The 17,727-nt window shown below is 32.2% G+C and overlaps 3 protein-coding genes across 3 annotated transcripts; all 3 read right to left on the bottom strand.

Annotated features, from left to right (window-relative positions):
* Positions 1–97: 97 nt before the first annotated feature.
* On the bottom strand, positions 98–4,713 carry LOC105959025 (Chaperone DnaJ-domain superfamily protein). Its single transcript, XM_012983044.2, has 9 exons — positions 4,549–4,713; positions 3,509–3,599; positions 3,353–3,413; positions 2,377–2,454; positions 1,553–1,626; positions 1,146–1,259; positions 955–1,062; positions 522–560; positions 98–429 (listed from the first exon to the last, which is right to left on the bottom strand). The coding sequence occupies exons 1-9, from the start codon at positions 4,677–4,679 to the stop codon at positions 343–345; spliced, it is 783 nt and encodes a 260-aa protein (XP_012838498.1). The 5' UTR covers positions 4,680–4,713; the 3' UTR covers positions 98–342.
* Positions 4,714–6,643: 1,930 nt separating this feature from the next.
* Positions 6,644–10,116, bottom strand: LOC105959026 (axial regulator YABBY 5). Its single transcript, XM_088813004.1, has 6 exons — positions 9,908–10,116; positions 8,256–8,384; positions 7,568–7,691; positions 7,181–7,229; positions 7,024–7,099; positions 6,644–6,924 (listed from the first exon to the last, which is right to left on the bottom strand). Exons 1-6 carry the CDS (start codon positions 9,974–9,976, stop codon positions 6,808–6,810), a joined length of 564 nt encoding a protein of 187 aa, XP_088669130.1. The 5' UTR covers positions 9,977–10,116; the 3' UTR covers positions 6,644–6,807.
* A 4,141-nt stretch (positions 10,117–14,257) lies between these two features.
* Positions 14,258–16,383, bottom strand: NRPB4 (RNA polymerase II, Rpb4, core protein). Its single transcript, XM_012983042.2, has 6 exons — positions 16,150–16,383; positions 15,433–15,541; positions 14,997–15,074; positions 14,832–14,865; positions 14,658–14,726; positions 14,258–14,444 (listed from the first exon to the last, which is right to left on the bottom strand). The coding sequence occupies exons 1-6, from the start codon at positions 16,196–16,198 to the stop codon at positions 14,367–14,369; spliced, it is 417 nt and encodes a 138-aa protein (XP_012838496.1). The 5' UTR covers positions 16,199–16,383; the 3' UTR covers positions 14,258–14,366.
* Positions 16,384–17,727: the final 1,344 nt, after the last annotated feature.

Raw genomic sequence — 17,727 nt, 5'->3', positions numbered from 1 at the left:
TTTATCGTTTTTCAAATTATTGATTGCTGGTTAGATTTTGGTAATTATTTGGTACATATGAATATCATCAAAAAGTGACAAATACCGAAGTTAATAGTTGACTCTATGAAACAGAATAAATACATTGGGATACGAAAGCATCACGGTAAATATAGTGTTGGAGAGATAATTGTACAATGCGAGGACTTTCACTCAACAAGATTCGAGTGAAAAGTGCCATCTTAAATTAGTAGCCACTGAAAGGGTACAAGTTAATGAACAGTTTCTATTACTACGGCTACCAAGCTTTCTCAAGTAATATCACACCTGGTCAACCAGAGAAAGCACAAGGGCCCACAATAATCACCCTCGTTTCACTGGCCTTTGGACGTACGATTTGTTTGGATCCTCTGTTTTCAGCTTTGGAGGTCGAAGCTCTCCTTTCTTAACCTTTATGATTAATAGAAACAAAAATTGCTCAAGCCACCTCATTTATGCTAAATTTGGAACATAACCAAATCAAATATGAAACACAATCTTACCTTTTTTCCACCCTTCATAAAGTCTCTCCAGCTGGAGACCTGTCAATAAATAGTCGATTTAAAAAAAAAAAGGATTAAACTCAGTTAAAAATGGAGGCATTTGCTTGTACGAATTTCTCAGTATTTCAGACATTTTTCTTTCAACTTCTCAGATTCGACCAAGACAGCAGCAATATTAATACTAATGATTAAAATACATATGCTAAAGAAGCAAAAGCCTATTTCAGCTAACAAACGAAATCCTGAACCTCTTTATGCATGTCTATATCACAGAAAAATAAAATTAAAAATATTAATAAGCCTCATGCAACATGATCAGTACATATTTCAGAACGTACTTATATTCAGTCCCGACATCACAGATTATATATACTTAAAAATAAGCAATTAGAAGGGTAACCCTTTGAGAATCACATATGCATGCGAAACTAACCCTTTTTTCTCTCGTGCCTTCCCATTGTTCCTCATGTTCACGCTTCCGTTTCCACTGCTCTTTTGTCTCTTCTTCATCTTTCTTTAATCTACCTTCCTCTTCTGATATCTGCAATATTCAAATACAGTACAACCATCAGTGGTATATAAGGAAATTGTCTTACAGTCAGACTACACAGTAATGCAGCATACCCTCATTTGCATCTTCCTTCTCCTCCATTCTTGGTCTGTTAGAAGTTCTCGAACCTTCAATTTTAACTGCTGCTGGAATTCCTCTGATCGTTCAAATTCCTGCTCATATTTTCCCTGTCATTGTTTGAAGGTGTAAACATCAAAATTGCCATTTGTAGTCTGGAAATTCAACTACTATAAAGTTCAAGTTTTAATCATAGAAATGGGCTATAGCAATGTCTTTCTTGAAAATCCACTAGAAACAAATAGTGGGATGCATGCATGGGACAAAGGTGAAAAGCACAACCCAAGAGAAAGACAAAGGATCGATTAAATTCTGCTTGTCAATATAAACTAACAGATTCAGTTAGTGAATAACACAAAAAGAAAGATTAAGCAAGAAAGCATAATATGCGAATCGATTTTACCTCATCCACTAATGACTTCAACTTCGAAGCAGTGTCTTTTTTCAGCTTCTTCTTCCTCTTTGATCTAAGTTCATCTGCATCATATAGTTAGAAACATGAGCCTCTCTAGAGATTGATCACTGAAAACTAGTATTAGAAGCAGAAACATAGAAATCTGCAGATACTTCTTATAAGCCTAAATATATCATTTTAGTGGTCCATTTAGGTGAGAACTGACAACGTGGATAACAATTATTTGTGTCTGTAGTATGTCACCAGATTGAGAAATGAGAAACCAAAAAAATAAATGGCGTAAGACAAAGTGCATGAAGAGTATCCTTCACAATCTTTCCAGCAACACGGCATAGTTCAAGTTTCCCAGCAACAGCAATACGACATTAGTTACAATGAAATACGAATAAGATATAAAATCAAATCATTCTCCATCAATAAGGACAACCAATGAAATAAAACAGAAGAAAAGAATTTGAACTGGGAAAAGGCAGTTGCTGAAACTACCGTCTAGCATTTATTTAGATTATTCAATTCATTAACGGCTGATACAATCGGGATTCCCAGTTTTAATAACATTTTTTTTGGATTGCTTCATTGGCTTTTATTCAGAGTGCACCTCTGTAGTGGATATGACTGAATAAAATTATGTAATTCAAAGACCCGGTTTTAAAATGGCAATATCAAGGGACAACCAGTTGAATCTAAAACATATATTTTAATCATAGAGAATATCAAAATATGAGGCAAAATTGGAAAAATAGGTCTTGAGTAAATAATTAAACAAATGAAATATGTGAGAGAGATAGAAGAATATAAACTCAAGGACTAACCTTTTGCAGCAGTAACTTGGTTTAAAAGATACTCCCTCTCTTGAGGGTCGAGTAATAGTTGTTGAGCTTTTGCTAATGCTGTTAAAAAACAAAAGAATGTAGGTTAAGGTAAACAAAATTTTGAAAGACGCTAAATCAAAAATAAAAGTTTAATTGTGCAACCAATAACCAGAAAACAATAATGATATTTTTAACCATATATAAGAACAGTCTATAAAGCTGCAACACATAATTTGTGAAATAGACGCACATAGATAGCATAAACCTGTTAATTAAGTCCATACTGTCACCAAAGAGTAAAAATTGGATCTATTGATCAAACAGCATCTCCTCCTCGCAAACTCAAATATTGTGTAAGCTACTATTGTATATATGATAAGGATCACCACTAGCACCAAATATAGATTACTTCCACTAATTAATAATAGTGCAATAGAATAATACTGATTTACCTTGTCAGAAAAACTACTGAACATTCAAAAACTTTGCTCTATACTGAATATCTAAACTTCAAAAGAGTATCAAATAAGCAGTACTCCGGAATAGAGTGCCTAACTTGACTAATAGATTGGAAAAATATTGTTAGCATACAAGAAGAAAAATGGCTGATCATAACTACCCTGCATAATGAATTTCTTTATTCGAAGTGCTTAGGTTCTTAGTTATATTAAAAGTTAAAAAAGAACCACTCTTCTTTTATAAAATACTACATTATTTAGCAGATGGGTTAGCAGATTCCAATGATCATAGAACCGTTTTTAACTTGCAGTTCTAAGTTCTAGTGTATGCCACAGTGACATACTGCTCATACAGAAATTCCGTCAAAACGAACTTATGAGTGGGAAAAAAGCAATTCTAGATTAAGAATTTATTTTTCTTGTATCCTAACAAAATCAAGCGATTAAACAAATATATACTAAAAAAGGTCCGATTACAAGCTCAAGTGCAGGGAGTCACAAAATAAAACATTATTTACCTCCAAATGCCTCCTTAGATTGGGGATGTTTACACTTATCAGGATGGACAAGCAAAGATAGCTGTAAGAGGAGAAAGTAACATTAAACATATTTCATAATTTCTCAAATGATACCAATAAACAATGCTTAACAATTTCATAAGACGAACACATTACCTTACGGTATTGTCTTTTCACTTCATCTACAGATGAATCAAATGGTAGGTTAAGATATTCAAAAGCATTTAACTTGAAGCATGAAAGGATCCTACAGCAGCACAAAAGTTACTGGATATTCAGCAAGCAGTAAATCATCAGTAGTTAAGGATGCTTGCACGTGAGTCAGACTATAAAATCACTCGTCACATCAATTTGTTCATTAAATAAAAATCTTGAGTCTCAAACAAAAGAAAAATATGTTCCAAACATAATCACATAGAAAGTCCACTGGTTCCTGTGTTTAGGTATCACACTTCTAACATGAATTCTGTAATATGATTGCACGGGGCGGTTATCATCTCATACTGAACACAAACTAACATCAGATGTTATATTACAAAGACTGTCAGCTTAATGATTCTTTTATTGCGAAGGCCTTAATGATTCGCGGATCATCTGTAGATAATGACAGTAACAACTGGTTATTCATGAAGATAACCGTTGCATCATACATCTAAAATATGAAGCTCAAAAGCTCAAGCACTTTCATTACCTTATTTCAGTAATTGTATAGAAGGGTAAAATACACAACTATCAGAAAGTTCAAAAAAGATTGAATATGACGAAATGAAGCCACAATAACGAGCAATTACAGCCCTTTAGTCGAAATCTTAAACATTGGATTCTATTGACATATTTTGGCATGAAATAAAAAAATGAATCCTGCTAAATAACCTAACCTACATAAAAATTGAGCTTAAATTCCCACTACCCACAGCTCGAACAATTAGGATAGGATTATCCACAATATTTCTCCTTTTTAGAAATTTCTCCTCATAATCACTCGTTCGTTTCACTTCCAATCATATCTAGATACAATTACAAACCTCTATATATTTCCTTCACGCATTCAAATATATATATTTCAGCAATTACATGATGCAAAAACCTTCATGATTTTTATATCAATATAGCGCAGAAACAAGCACAGTTGAAGAAATTAGAAGAATTTTGTTTTTCCACCGGAAACCTATATATGCATATAGAAGAGGAAAAACCTGTTGACTTCGTTATCGCGCTCAACCTCGCTGACTTCGGCGAAAAATTTCTTGAGCAGCAGATCTTCGTCGGCGGAGGTAGCAGCGGCGGGTCGATTGGCGGAGGAGGTGGTTCCACTGTTGTCACCCATCGGAGATTTTGATTTTTTCTCTTGACAAATTGCCGGCGAATTGAAATATTGATCGAGATTGGGCCTTTGATTGACTATTGTTGGTTACGGCCCACGGGCCCGGAAGTTGAATTTATGGGCCTAATTACATATGTACCCTACACTTTTTCTACCTTCAATTTTCTTTTTTTAAATTAAACTTAATTCACTCAAATTCATTTCTTATCCAAATAATAATTGTACGCTAATAATTATATGTATTAATATAATTGTTGTATCTGTGTGTATTTCGAGATGAAGAATTTGGACAGAAATTCGATAAAAGTTTTAGTAATGAAGAAAAGTTTGAGGTAAGAACTACGTTCTTTCTCCTTAAGACAAAATGTTTTGTAACAGTGTTTTGATTATGACAATTGTCTCTCAAGATACAATGACTAACGATTCCAATAAGTAACCCAACAAGTTTTGGAATACACCGAACGAAAGAAAAGAGAATTTTTAGACTTTAGACACAGGAATTTTTGAATGTTTTGAACCAATTGAGTGAGTTGTTGGAAAACTAGAGTTTTTTTTTTTTTTTTTTTTTTTTTTTTAATATATAGTTTTCAGAAGTTATGTTTCAAAATTTACCACACTTGGAAAAAGAAGGAGACTGAGAAAAGGTAGGGATTAAACACCAATTAGTGTTTAAAATGTCAATCCCACTGGACACATGCACAAATCGAGAAGGCGGCAGCGCAGTGTGGCTTTGCACTTAAGCTCACACTTGATTATGAATTATATACTCGAGCTACCCATCCAATACTATTTAAAGTGTGCTCATTAATTTTTTTTTTTTTTCAATTTGAATATGCGACTTTCCACCTCCCACCAAACCGTTTGAACTCACTTTAACTGATTGCAACAACTAACCTTGTGTATTAAATGATGATTCATCTCATATGAAATTTGAGTAATTAACTACACCACGGTTGTCTACACGAAACGTAGATTATAATTCCATATATCATTTATTACACGATTTAAACAAAGAATCTCAATTCAATATGAATGTATCTAAAGATAATTAGGTAAACACCTCAAATTTTGCAAAAGCTTTTGAGTAGTCAATTAGGGTGCACATAGAAAATAGCCTAGCAACCCTAATGATAAAAATTAAATGTGGATGATTCTATAGCAAAATTAGCCCATAAACTAAGAGTGTTAATTCACACACACACACACACACACATCCGGGTGTGTGTGTGTGTGTGTGTGTGTGTGTGTGTGTGTGTGTGTGTGTGTTATGAGTAGTTATGACTCATGTGTGGAGCTAGGTAACTAATTTGTTTGAATTAATGAGCTAGAATTCATGTGCAGGTTTTATGACAGCAGCTGCTCATGTATGTTAAAAGCTGCAAACCAAATTACTAATAATTAAAGCAGAAAGCAGCCCACACCCATTTATTTATTTAACACCACTAAATTCCAACACCCCAACGACATGATTTGACGTTTCAGATTCTATCTTTTATTACCATCTCATCAACCAATTTATTATTATTCCTTCTTAATTATTATTATTATTACTAATATATAATATAAATATATATAAAATATCCGAATAAATAATTATTCTTATATTTGGGTCTTACTTTCTCGATATGATATATATTATTAATAAGCACTGAATATGACTCATCATCACTTGAACTGTACCTATCAACCTCACCCACCATCTACGTACTAATTTTTTTTTTATTAATATATATATATATATATATATATATATATGCATGCATACTCAATATATATCTATATATCTCGCACAGAGACACACAGAGAAAAGTTTTGTGGCTGTTTTAGTAATTTGAGGAAGCCAATCATGTAGATGTATGTATATACGTATATGTATATCTATATATATGTCGGACCACAGTGCAACCCTTGAATGTAGGGCACTATATGTTATGGTAATCAATGTACGTACATGGTCCTCATATATATACACAGGCATAAATATATAATATGCAATGAATTATTAATTAATTGAATTCACATCAACTGGAAATAATCACACACACACAGCAGAAGGTAGTTTAACAAGATATTAAATTCATATATATATATATATATATATATAATCATTATATAGTAGAAGGGAAGAGATTTATGAGCGGTGGGTTGATCGATCTCCTCCAGCAGCATCGGCATGGTGATCTAATTTAGCAAGTTTGTTGGCCCCCAATTTTAGTCCATAATTATTAATATCAGGAAAATGTGCCCACTGCATTTATTTATTTATTTATTTTATTAATTAATTATTATATATATAATCCAAAACAATTAATTACACAAATAATTATATATAATTCGATCGACTTACGTTTTTTGCAGCCGTGCTAAAAGCTTCACGATGACGCATTTCAGGATTGCTGGCCTTTATCCTCTGAATTTCCTCTCTATAAATTATATATACATTAATAACATAATTCATATATGTATATATGTATGTATGTATATAAAATGAATGTAGGACATACTTTATGAAGCGATTGTATGCTGATGGAACACGTTGTCTCTTAAGTGGAGCTGTGGAAAAAAGAGATTATATATATGTAATTAGGCTATATATGTTTGGTGGCGCAGCTAAATGAGATTACTTTAAACACTTTTTGAAAACCTAATGAATGAATTATTTAGCTAGGGAAATCAATCAATCATCATCAGCTGTATGTAAGCCTGTAAATTAAATTAAATAAGGGGTAAATATTAATGATATATGTGACATACATGCATCATGTGAGGAAGCTAAGGTACACACACACCAATGTGGGTGTGTGGTTATGTGTGTGCTTATGAATAGCGAAGATATATACGTACTACAATAATTGAATTAATAGTATGATCGATCAAGATCAATTTCTTACGGCATTTTGGAGTAGTAGTCGTGGTAGGTCGTTGTTCATGATGTTTAGTGGTGGTCGTCATTTCCATTAACGAACCAAATCTTTTGCACGTTGTTGAAGACGAGCCCGCCGTTGCTGGTTGTTTCTGGAGATTCAAAACAAATTAAACTCTTTCTTTTCCCATCTATAAAATGCAACAATATAATAAACAATGTACTAAAGGGTTATAGGCTATTTTTTTCTCTCTTATACACACAAACATATGTTTTCAAATTCTACTCTTATATATAATTTTAGCCAATTAAAAAACTCCACTTCACCACATAAAAAACACTCAACTAACAATCTCTCTCTCTCTGAATTCTCCATGGCTGCAAAATAGCGAGCTAGGCTTTGACCTCTCACAAACACACTCTTCTCATTCCTCCGATCCTACTGCATTTATTTATAATATATCCGAAGAAATTAAAAAAAAAAAAAAAAAAAAAACCGAAGAACAAATTAAAGGTTTATAATTTATAAGCTAGCATTTGAGGATGTTGTTTGCAGTTTACCCTATATATAATATAAACATGCATGCATGTACATCAAGGTCTATATATATATATATTTGATGATGAACTAGCTAATTATAAAAAGAGTGCAGAAGAATTAAGTGTAACCTAGCTAGTAATTTAAATAAGAATGTAATATATATATAATATATTACCTGGAAATTAGTATCTTGTAGATGAAGAGAGTGAAGCAAAGATCCCATATTAACAGACAGCAAATTTGAGCAGTGACCGCATCTAACTCTCACTATATTGCTCAACATACTGCTGCATGGAACACTAACCTGCGCCCCCATTCATTCATTCCAATTATTTTTTCTTTTTTTATATATAATATATATATATATATTCCATCTTCTTAATTACTTAATTACACACAAACCCTAACTTTAATTCCTATATACCTACCCCTTTTAATATTTGCAGTGTGTGTGTTCAAATCATATGAATTACAATTAAAAAGAGAAATAGTGGGAAATTAAATTGCAAAGCCTGATGAAACCTATATATGTATAATAATTAATGTATCTGTGTTTCTTAGTCTAGGTTTTCATATATATATAATTGATTCTTCAACTACATAATTAAGGCTGCATCATCAATTAAATTAATTGCAAAGCCTATATATATATATATATGATTGATGCCATTATCTAATATCTATATATATCTCTCTTTTCTTTTGGAATCCTCTCAGTAAGTAGTGCTCCTGGGCGCTCTCACTTTAATTTGTGGTGCTCTGTCACCCTCACTTTCTCTCTCCTCACCGCCCACTCTGTGTGTGTGTGTCTGTGTGTGTGTGTGTGTGTGAGAGAGAGAGAGAGAGAGAGAGAGAGAGAGAGAGAGAGAGAGGGGATCGAAAAGGACGTGACTGGAACAGAAATCATCAAAAGTCCATATATATAAGGGAAGAAGAAGATGGAATCATCATCATCATCAATATTATTATGTGTAGTACTATGCTAGTGTAGCTCTTTGGTACTATATATATTAATGTATGCATATAATAGGTAGACTGTAAAATATATAGAGACAGTTAAAACTCCCATCCCATCACATGCTACATACACACACATTCACACACACATATACATACATACATACATACATACATATATGTATACGTATTGCCAAATCATAGACGACTAGCTAGGTTTTGGATGTGTCTACAAATGGTGGCCTGTCAACCTTCTTAAATACTACTTTGTATAGTTCAATAAACATAAAAAAAATAATAATAATAATAAAAATCCCATTTTCGATATATATATATATATATATTGGCATGACTTTCTTTAATTTGGAGACTTCCCTTCTGGCTAAAGAATGGGCTCTCAGCTGAGATCTGATCACATAAAAAAACCTAAATATAGATCCCAACCAGATATAAAACTTTAGTAAGTAAAATACCCATTTTTCCACACACTAAAAGGTGTGCGTTTTGCCTACAAATTAGTATATATTGTATGTATATATACATATATGGATCCAAGAGTAAGAACATGTATAAAACAAGAAAAGAGAGCTAGGGGTCAGTTTTTGACATAAAATAATACATTTAAAAATATATATATATATATATTAAAAATTTGAAGTACTAACCAAAGTCAATAGTATTTCATTCTCAATTCATCAGAAAATTAAAATTATCTCAAAATTAAATCTCTAGCTAGCAGAAGTTTCGACTAATTAAGAAACAATAAACAATTTTGTTTTTTTAATTAAGGATCTAACCAATTTACTCATGCAGAGTTAATCAAACAGAAAGATCAAAACAAGAATACATATAGTTAATTAATTAATATACCGCAAGAACGGTGTTGCAGAAGTTGCAGTGAACGTAACAAACACGTTCGGAGGCAGCGTCCACAGACATTGTTAGTCAGATCGATCGACGAATATCGAGACGATTTTTTCCCTTTTTTATATATGTAATTAACCTTACCTATATATGTATGAATCTCCACAAAGAAATATCAATCAGGTGAGAAAAAAAAAAAAGGAAAGAATTTGTGCTAAAAGCAGATCAAGATGTGAAGAACAAAATTAAGTATACACAAATCTGCCTCAGACTAGCTACCAAGAAATCAAACAAGAAGAGAGAGAAATGAGAGAGAGAGAGAGAGAGAGAGAGAGAGAGAGAGAGAGAGAGAGAGAGAGAGAGAGAGAGAGAGAGAGAGAGAGAGAGAGAGAGAGAGAGAGAGAGAGAGAGATAACACATATATTCTTATATGGGGTTTGGGATCACTTGATATATATATGGATAGTAAATAGGGCAAGGTAGTGAAGTACGAGTTTATGAGTAGAATTAGTATTCTTGCTTACAAATTAATTTATTTTATTATTAAGATAATGGGAGTATCTGGTTCTTTTAGTGGCACATGTAAAATATCAATAGAGAGAATAATTTATTTATAATATTATAAATGTTATATTAAATATGAGTTTTTTTTAATCATTTAGCTATATTGGAAGAAGATGGGAGGTGTTAGCGCTTGAAGTGCCATATCTAACGGCAAAATGTGTATTATTGTACTTAATTTCATGTACTGATCAATATGATTTAGTTATGTCTTGGAGATCTGTCAAATGTTCCATACTTGTCAAATTGTCGAATCATGCATATATTATAGCTTAACGAGGTAATACGTGAATGTACTTGGCGTGAAGCCATAATTAGCATGTTCGAGATTCATGTGAGTTCGCTAGCACAAAAGATTTTACGAGATTGTATTTGACTGTAATGTAACATGTATGGAGTAAATGAAGACGAATTTCATTAAATATGACAACGCCAAAAACAGAGTTATGAGTTTTTTTTTCAATCAGCAACAATAAGAGCTTTAACAATAATGATCAGATTATGAATCACGATAACTACGTTGACTTATTTACTAAGTCTTCGCTAAGTCATTTTGAAATAGAATGTTAATAAGGCTATTGAATTGCATAGGATAAACAAGTTCGCTCCCTTGTAGACATGATCAGGGGAAGTTAACTTGAGAGGGAGAACCTGTAGGTATAGGAAGAATAATACGTGATAGAATAGAAACCCCCATTATGTGATGGGTTGATTACATGGAATATATATAGAGAAATATTGTAAGGTAATAGAGTTTGACTAGGTAACTAAATCCTAACTAATCTAGGTAACCGAATCATACTAGAATCCTAATATTAGGAGAGTTCTATAATATAATATTCTCTAACACGCCCCCGCAGTCGAAACGTGACGAACGTGAAGACTGGACAATCACTTGCTAGCACGCTCCCGCAGTCGGAACGAATATACTCCAAAAGTGAAGACTGGAAAAGAAGTCACGAAACACAACGCTAGAGACTTCCTCTGTTGAAATATTTGCCAAATTTAAAAAAAAATAATAATAATAATAACAGGTGAGAGAAAAATAAGCAACTTTTTTTTTTTGTTTTGGTTTATCGAGATAGAGAGAAGAGATGAGAGAGGGGGGGAGAAGATTGTGTGGTGTTCGCCGGCCATGGAGAAGAGAAGAGGCGGCGGCTAGGTTTTAGACCATGGAGAAGAAAAGAGGAAGAAGAAGAAAAACGAAAAAAAAAAATAGAGAGAAGATACACCATCGGGGGAGGGAGAAAATTCGGGTGGTGTTCATTGAAAAGATAGAAAAAGATGGAAAAGGTAGAAAAAAGAAAGATATTAAGAGTACCACCAACGGGGGAGGGAGAAAATTGGGTGGTCACTGCCATGGAGAAGAAAGACGGCTAGGTTTTCACCGCCATGGAGAAGAAAAAAACCCTAAACCTGGTGCTCTGATACCATAAAGGAAGAATAGAATAGGAGAAAGAGAGAAATAATAATACGTGATAGAAACCTTCATTATGTTATGGGTTGATTACATGGAATATATATAGAGAAATATTGTAAGGTAATAGAGTTTGACTAGGTAACTAAATCCTAACTAATCTAGATAACCGAATCATACTAGAATCCTAATATTAGGAGAGTTCTATAATATAATATTCTCTAACAGTAGGTACTCAATATCCAGAAGATATTCGGGTGCCTTGTTATACTATTTTTTCTTCATGCGAGGTTTTTTCCACGGGATTTTCGTTGCTCGTTAAAATTTTAACGAGGCAATATATATTAATTGAAAAGATTGTGCATTGTACACTTTTTCCTAATCAAAGTTTTTTTTTCCATTGGCATTTATTAATCAGAAGGTTTTAACGAGGCCGGCAAGACGAAAAGCATAATAGTTGCTTGATAGGAAAATCTAAGGGATAGTGTTTTAAATGTTATATTAAATATGAGTTTTCCTATCATTTAGCCACATCCGAGGAACTTAATTAACTTATCTGTAGTAACTTACCTAGTACTTGTAAGAGCATCTCCAATAACATGATGTATGTCTATAATTTACATCTTTTACATATTTTAAACCAAAAGTTACATCTCCAACAATAAAATGGGAAAAGGCAAAAATTTTTACATTTTATCTTTGCATATCTAAATTTGAGAAACCAAAACCACAATTTGACAAATTGTGTAAGAATAAACAATAATAAAAATTCCATCAGTGCTATTTTTTATATATTAAATACAATAATTATTTTGCTATTATTCACATATATGTTTCCATGTATGATTTTTATTTATAAAATAAAGAGTGTTTAGTTTTTTTTTTTTTTTTTTTTTTTTTTTTAATATATGTATATATAACATTAAATTATCCTTTGCAATATATTTTAATTCCAAACAAGTTTCTGAGTAAAAACCTAAAACAAGATATATGTATGTATGTGAAATTAAAATTATAATTGTTAAAATTAATTCAAAACTATTTTTTTTGTAAAATAATAAAATATGATAATTGTGTAAAATATAAATAATGTTGTTGGAGTGTGATGTTAAAAGTGGTGTTGCATAACATTGTTCGTCTCTTAAATTATAGATATAGACAACCAATTTTTAAACAACTGTTGGAGATGGCCTAACCTTTTGTAACTCCTTGGTGATTTTTACCTATATTAATGAGAAAGACTACTCCCACTAATCCCCACAATTATCTATCTACGAGTTTTTGTTCATTTTCATTATCTGTATCTCTCTTTACATTGTTGTTTACATCATATTGTATTATATTTATTCCACAATTATCAAACCAACGAGCAACAAGAACCAACCATTTTACAACAAATAATTGTATTTTAAAATAGTTTTAATGGATGGTTATGTAGTTCGAAAAATTGGTATTTCAAAATGTTAAATGTCGCTTGCATTTTACTAATACCATTTTGAATTAGAATGGAACTTTGATAATTTTCTAGTCTGATTTTAGCAAAATACGAAATAAGAAAATTGTAGCCATTTGCGGTAGATTTCTGATTCCACGTGATTCAGCTAATGTGGGTGTCGGATGACAAAGTTATGCAGATTTACTTTTTGAATTTTAGACAACTCAAATCATCAAATTTGTGGGTAGTGTTCATTGATTCATGAATAACTTTCTCATCCGATATGTAATCTTGTTGATTCAAGTTGGATTAGAAAACTAACTCAAAAAACTATAAATTTTATTTGTTGAGTTTTGCCTAGTTCAGACTAAAAGATTGTCAAAATTACGATTAAAGTTGAAAAGGTATTATTAATTAAAACGACATTTATCACATGATATCCAATATGCAGGTATTTTTTATTCGATATATTTTACTTTTTTTTTTTTTTTAATACCAAATGTCTTAAAGAGATTATAAACTATTAATCAATTTAATAAAATTCACGACAATGAATTAAATGTTTAGAAAATGAGTGTCTTTCAATCAATTCACTTCAATTGTACTCTCTAAAGTTGAGAATATTGAAAGAGATTTTGATTATGACAGATGGTTTGTCGATTAGGATATCATCAGCTTACATTAAACTAAATAACACATAACATTAAAAGATATTACTTAAATACGCACACAATTTTTAAAAATAACTATTTTGTTTTAAAATATAGTTATAAAAATAATTGAATTGATTGATTACCAATAACTATTACTACAAAGGTCAACACTTTAAATTATTAAAAAAAAAAAAAAAAAAAAAGCTAAACTTAGGCTAAACTACGAAAACGCCCCCACCTATCCATAATTACCAAAATATTAATGTCTTGTTTGGCTTAAGCTTGAGCTATTAAATTCCAATTCAGCACTAGGCATAGTAAAAATATTAGCCATCGACAGCGTTACAGATTCATATTCATATTCGATACAACACAAAAGCGTAAAAACGATAGATACGACTATTCGAATTTCTTGATGAGAGAAAGGTCATTCAACATTCTCTCTATTGCTTCATCATCATGCGCTCGTCCTCTAGTCTGCAAAAAGTAAAACAGGTCCCAATAGTAAGCTCCCAAAACATTTCAAAATGCAAACAAACATTATTTTCTTTCTCGATTTCTTCTCCCAAAACATCTATTTTCTCCGAAATAAAAACCGAGCCAAACATAGCCTTCCATGTCAGAAAGGGCCGAGTTTGCCAAACATATTGCGTATATTATATTTTGCTGAAAGAAAAGGGATAAAAGTACCTTGATGGATGGAACCATGGCTATGGCTTCTTCAACTGTTTCTGGACAAAGGTTCCCAAGTACACAGAGCTGCACATCACATCGCACCGTTTATGTTAGATTGATACAATTTTCTTTTTTTTTTTATTAATTAACACCTAACATTCAGCTGAGAAAGAGTGCCGAAACAAATACCTCAAATTCAGCGAGCTGATGTCTACTCAGAATTCTGTAATAAGAGTTAAGATTTGCAACGTCGAAAAAAAATAAAGTTTACTACTTATGACAGCTTTGACAAACTATACTGTCAACAAACGTTTATTAATGACATTTTTTTTTCCATAACAGAGACAAGGATACTCTCGGACTTGTCTGACAGCATCATTATTCTTATATCGGCTGAACCGCTTCACGTACTGGAGAGACTTCTCAAAAACCCTGAACAATAGTAGAACCGTAATCTGGTTAGAATTCATCGACAATCTATGAATTATCAGAAAACTACCTGCTACTTATAACTTCACCATCTCCATCTGACATCTGTAAAATTTCTATCTCATTATTTCAAACGGGTTGCCAAGTTACATATTCAACACAAAAGACCCGTCAAGATTGAATAAAAAGGACCCGTATTTTTTAAATAAGAATTGAAAAACGAGGTACTTTAGTTATTAATATAGTTCTAGACGAAGATACTAGATTTTCTCGCTTGGATTTCCATGAACTTAGAAAGGCTGTACAGAAACTGAACAAATAAACGAGTAAATGACAATTTGAAGTACGGAAGTTTACTTACTGAGACATTTGATTCATCGGATCTTCAGCCCTCTGTTGAAGCTGCTCGTATTTGTGTTCGAGAATTATGGCGACTTCGGAATTCATTAGACACTTGGCTTTCAGAAATTCTGAACAAACAATTTCAAAACACATGTAAGCCATCTGATTGAGGGGTGAATTTTCAAAATTCTCTCATTATCTACACTCCAACACTCCCCTCCCCTCCCCTCCCCTCCCCTCCCCTCCCCTCCCCTCCCCTCCCCTCCCCTCCCCTCCCCTCCCCTCCCAATAGTGAAAATCAAAATATTCAATTTTTTTATCAATATAATACCCCACCTTGAAAATCAAAATATTCAATTTTTTTTATCAATATAATTTGCTATTCTGGGCATATTTTTTCATATAAAAAAAAAGAACTTGGGAGGAAAAAATCCCCTCCCACCCAATCCCAATCCCAATCTCAATAGTGAAAATCAATTTTTATCAATATAATTTGCTATCCTAGGCATAATTTTTCATATAGAAAAAAGAACTTGGGAGAAAAAAATAAAACAAAAAGAAGAGAGGAAAATTCTTCATAAAGCTATTTAGGGTTTATAAATTGAAATCGGACTCAATTTTCAGATATGTGTCCGCAAATTAACTCAAGAAAACACAAACGCACACATATTGAATGTACAAAAAAACGTAAGCGAAACAAAATCTAAGGATAACAACAACAACAACAACAAATTACCATCGGGGATTTTAAGCTCAGCGGCGTTTTCCTCTTCTTCACCCGACATGATTTATTTCTCAAAATAAGAAAAAATTTATTGGATCTGTTTTCAATGATCTATGAGAATACTTCAGAACTTGATAAATCGTAAAATCTCTTTTTCCTCTCTCTCTCTTCTCTCTCTATTCTGGACTTTGGTTGGACACGAAATAAGGTTTTCGGCTGGGGACTAATGGAATTTATAGAATAATTGAACTGTTCCGAAATTCAACTTTGACCCCTATATTTCATTGAAATACTAAATACAATACACTTTTAATGATATATTACATAAATTTATACTTTTGTCGGACTTGGTTGATTTTTATCCACCAACCGACCCATTACCGACCATATTTTTAGGCGGATAATCAATTTTTAACCGACCCATTGGATTGGGTCGAAAATTTTAACCAACCCATCTATAATAGGTCGATTGGTGGTTTCTAATATTATCAAAAGTTGGTTGACCGATAATTTTCGATTATCCAACTATACTATTAAAATTTTATTAGAGCAACTCCAATGGTAGGTATTAAAATGAGGCATCTAAACCCTTAATTGATGCTTGAAATAATACTTTGGTACTTCGAAAAAACTTATATACTCCAACCCGTAGGAATCAAATAAAAAAATTTATTTTTAAATATGTATTAAACATAAATTAATAGATTTATTTGGCCTTATTCCATAGGAATTTGTTAGAAAATTTATTTTTTTTACGTTGAAATTGCAGTTCCTAATTTCTAGGAATATTTGATTCTTGTTTTCTTTGGGTGCATTTTTGCACCTCTAGGATATAAAGTATCAAAAAAACTACCCCTTTTATGCTTCCGTTGGAGAAGAAATTTGAAGTTTTGGGAATCAAAATGGAAGTTTTATCATATAATACTCCATTTGATTCCCCCGTTGGAGTTGCTCTTAAAAATATAAAATAAAGGCCGTGTTTTGTTAAGAGGTTATTGAAATTATCCAAATAAGTAGTATTTTAAATTTTAAAACAATCAACAAAGGAAAAAAAATTGACTTAAATCTTCAACCAGTTTCTTTATGCTCAAGCTTAAACAAAAAGTCCACAAAACTCCACTAAATCTCTTGTGCATGTTTGAAATTACTTTGAATTTCCTAATTATATTTTTTCGTTAAATTGTTATTAATTATTTTGAACTGATAAATGATGATCGCACCGTGGCATTACGCAAAATGTGGATATTTTTACTTCAAATTTTGAATTTTTTTTAAGTGAACTAGGTGGCGGGTATAAACCATCAACCGACCTATTTCGGAACCAAATATTCGGTTGCCAACCATCAAACGACCCATTGGGTCGACAACGGTTTTCAAATTTGAGCAAAAATGGTTTGACGGATGGGTCGGTTTTTAGGCTGGTAATCGACGGACCCAACCCAATCCCAACCCTACTTTTGTCATTAAATCCTACCAAGATAATATTTAATTTTATGTTTTAAATTCAATTAAGATTTTAGATGAGTTGATGTTGATGTTTGAGTGAAATTTACCCAAAACACAATTTAGTACTAACCAGCATCTCATTAC

Source organism: Erythranthe guttata, chromosome 14, assembly GCF_056151865.1.
Source record: "Erythranthe guttata isolate IM_541 chromosome 14, IM_541, whole genome shotgun sequence".
NCBI lineage: Eukaryota > Viridiplantae > Streptophyta > Magnoliopsida > Lamiales > Phrymaceae > Erythranthe > Erythranthe guttata.
Note: the sequence above shows the minus strand (reverse complement) of the source record. Positions and strands in the feature narration are given on the sequence as shown.

What these genes read in the sequence shown, in the direction of transcription:
- NRPB4 (XM_012983042.2), bottom strand. Translation starts at nt 16,198, where the DNA reads ATGTCGGGTGAAGAAGAGGAAAACGCCGCTGAGCTTAAAATCCCCGAT. An exon ending in TGAGCTTAAAATCCCCGATG is followed by an intron (nt 15,542 to 16,149) that starts GTAATTTGTTGT and finishes TTGTTTGTTCAG; the next exon opens with AATTTCTGAAAGCCAAGTGT. An exon ending in CCATGGTTCCATCCATCAAG is followed by an intron (nt 14,445 to 14,657) that starts GTACTTTTATCC and finishes TACTTTTTGCAG; the next exon opens with ACTAGAGGACGAGCGCATGA.
- LOC105959025 (XM_012983044.2), bottom strand. Translation starts at nt 4,679, where the DNA reads ATGGGTGACAACAGTGGAACCACCTCCTCCGCCAATCGACCCGCCGCT. An exon ending in CGCGATAACGAAGTCAACAG is followed by an intron (nt 3,600 to 4,548) that starts GTTTTTCCTCTT and finishes GTGCTGCTGTAG; the next exon opens with GATCCTTTCATGCTTCAAGT. An exon ending in GAAGGAAGATGCAAATGAGG is followed by an intron (nt 1,063 to 1,145) that starts GTATGCTGCATT and finishes TGAATATTGCAG; the next exon opens with ATATCAGAAGAGGAAGGTAG.
- LOC105959026 (XM_088813004.1), bottom strand. Translation starts at nt 9,976, where the DNA reads ATGTCTGTGGACGCTGCCTCCGAACGTGTTTGTTACGTTCACTGCAAC. An exon ending in TCTGCAACACCGTTCTTGCG is followed by an intron (nt 8,385 to 9,907) that starts GTATATTAATTA and finishes ATGGGGGCGCAG; the next exon opens with GTTAGTGTTCCATGCAGCAG. An exon ending in GCATACAATCGCTTCATAAA is followed by an intron (nt 7,100 to 7,180) that starts GTATGTCCTACA and finishes TATAATTTATAG; the next exon opens with AGAGGAAATTCAGAGGATAA.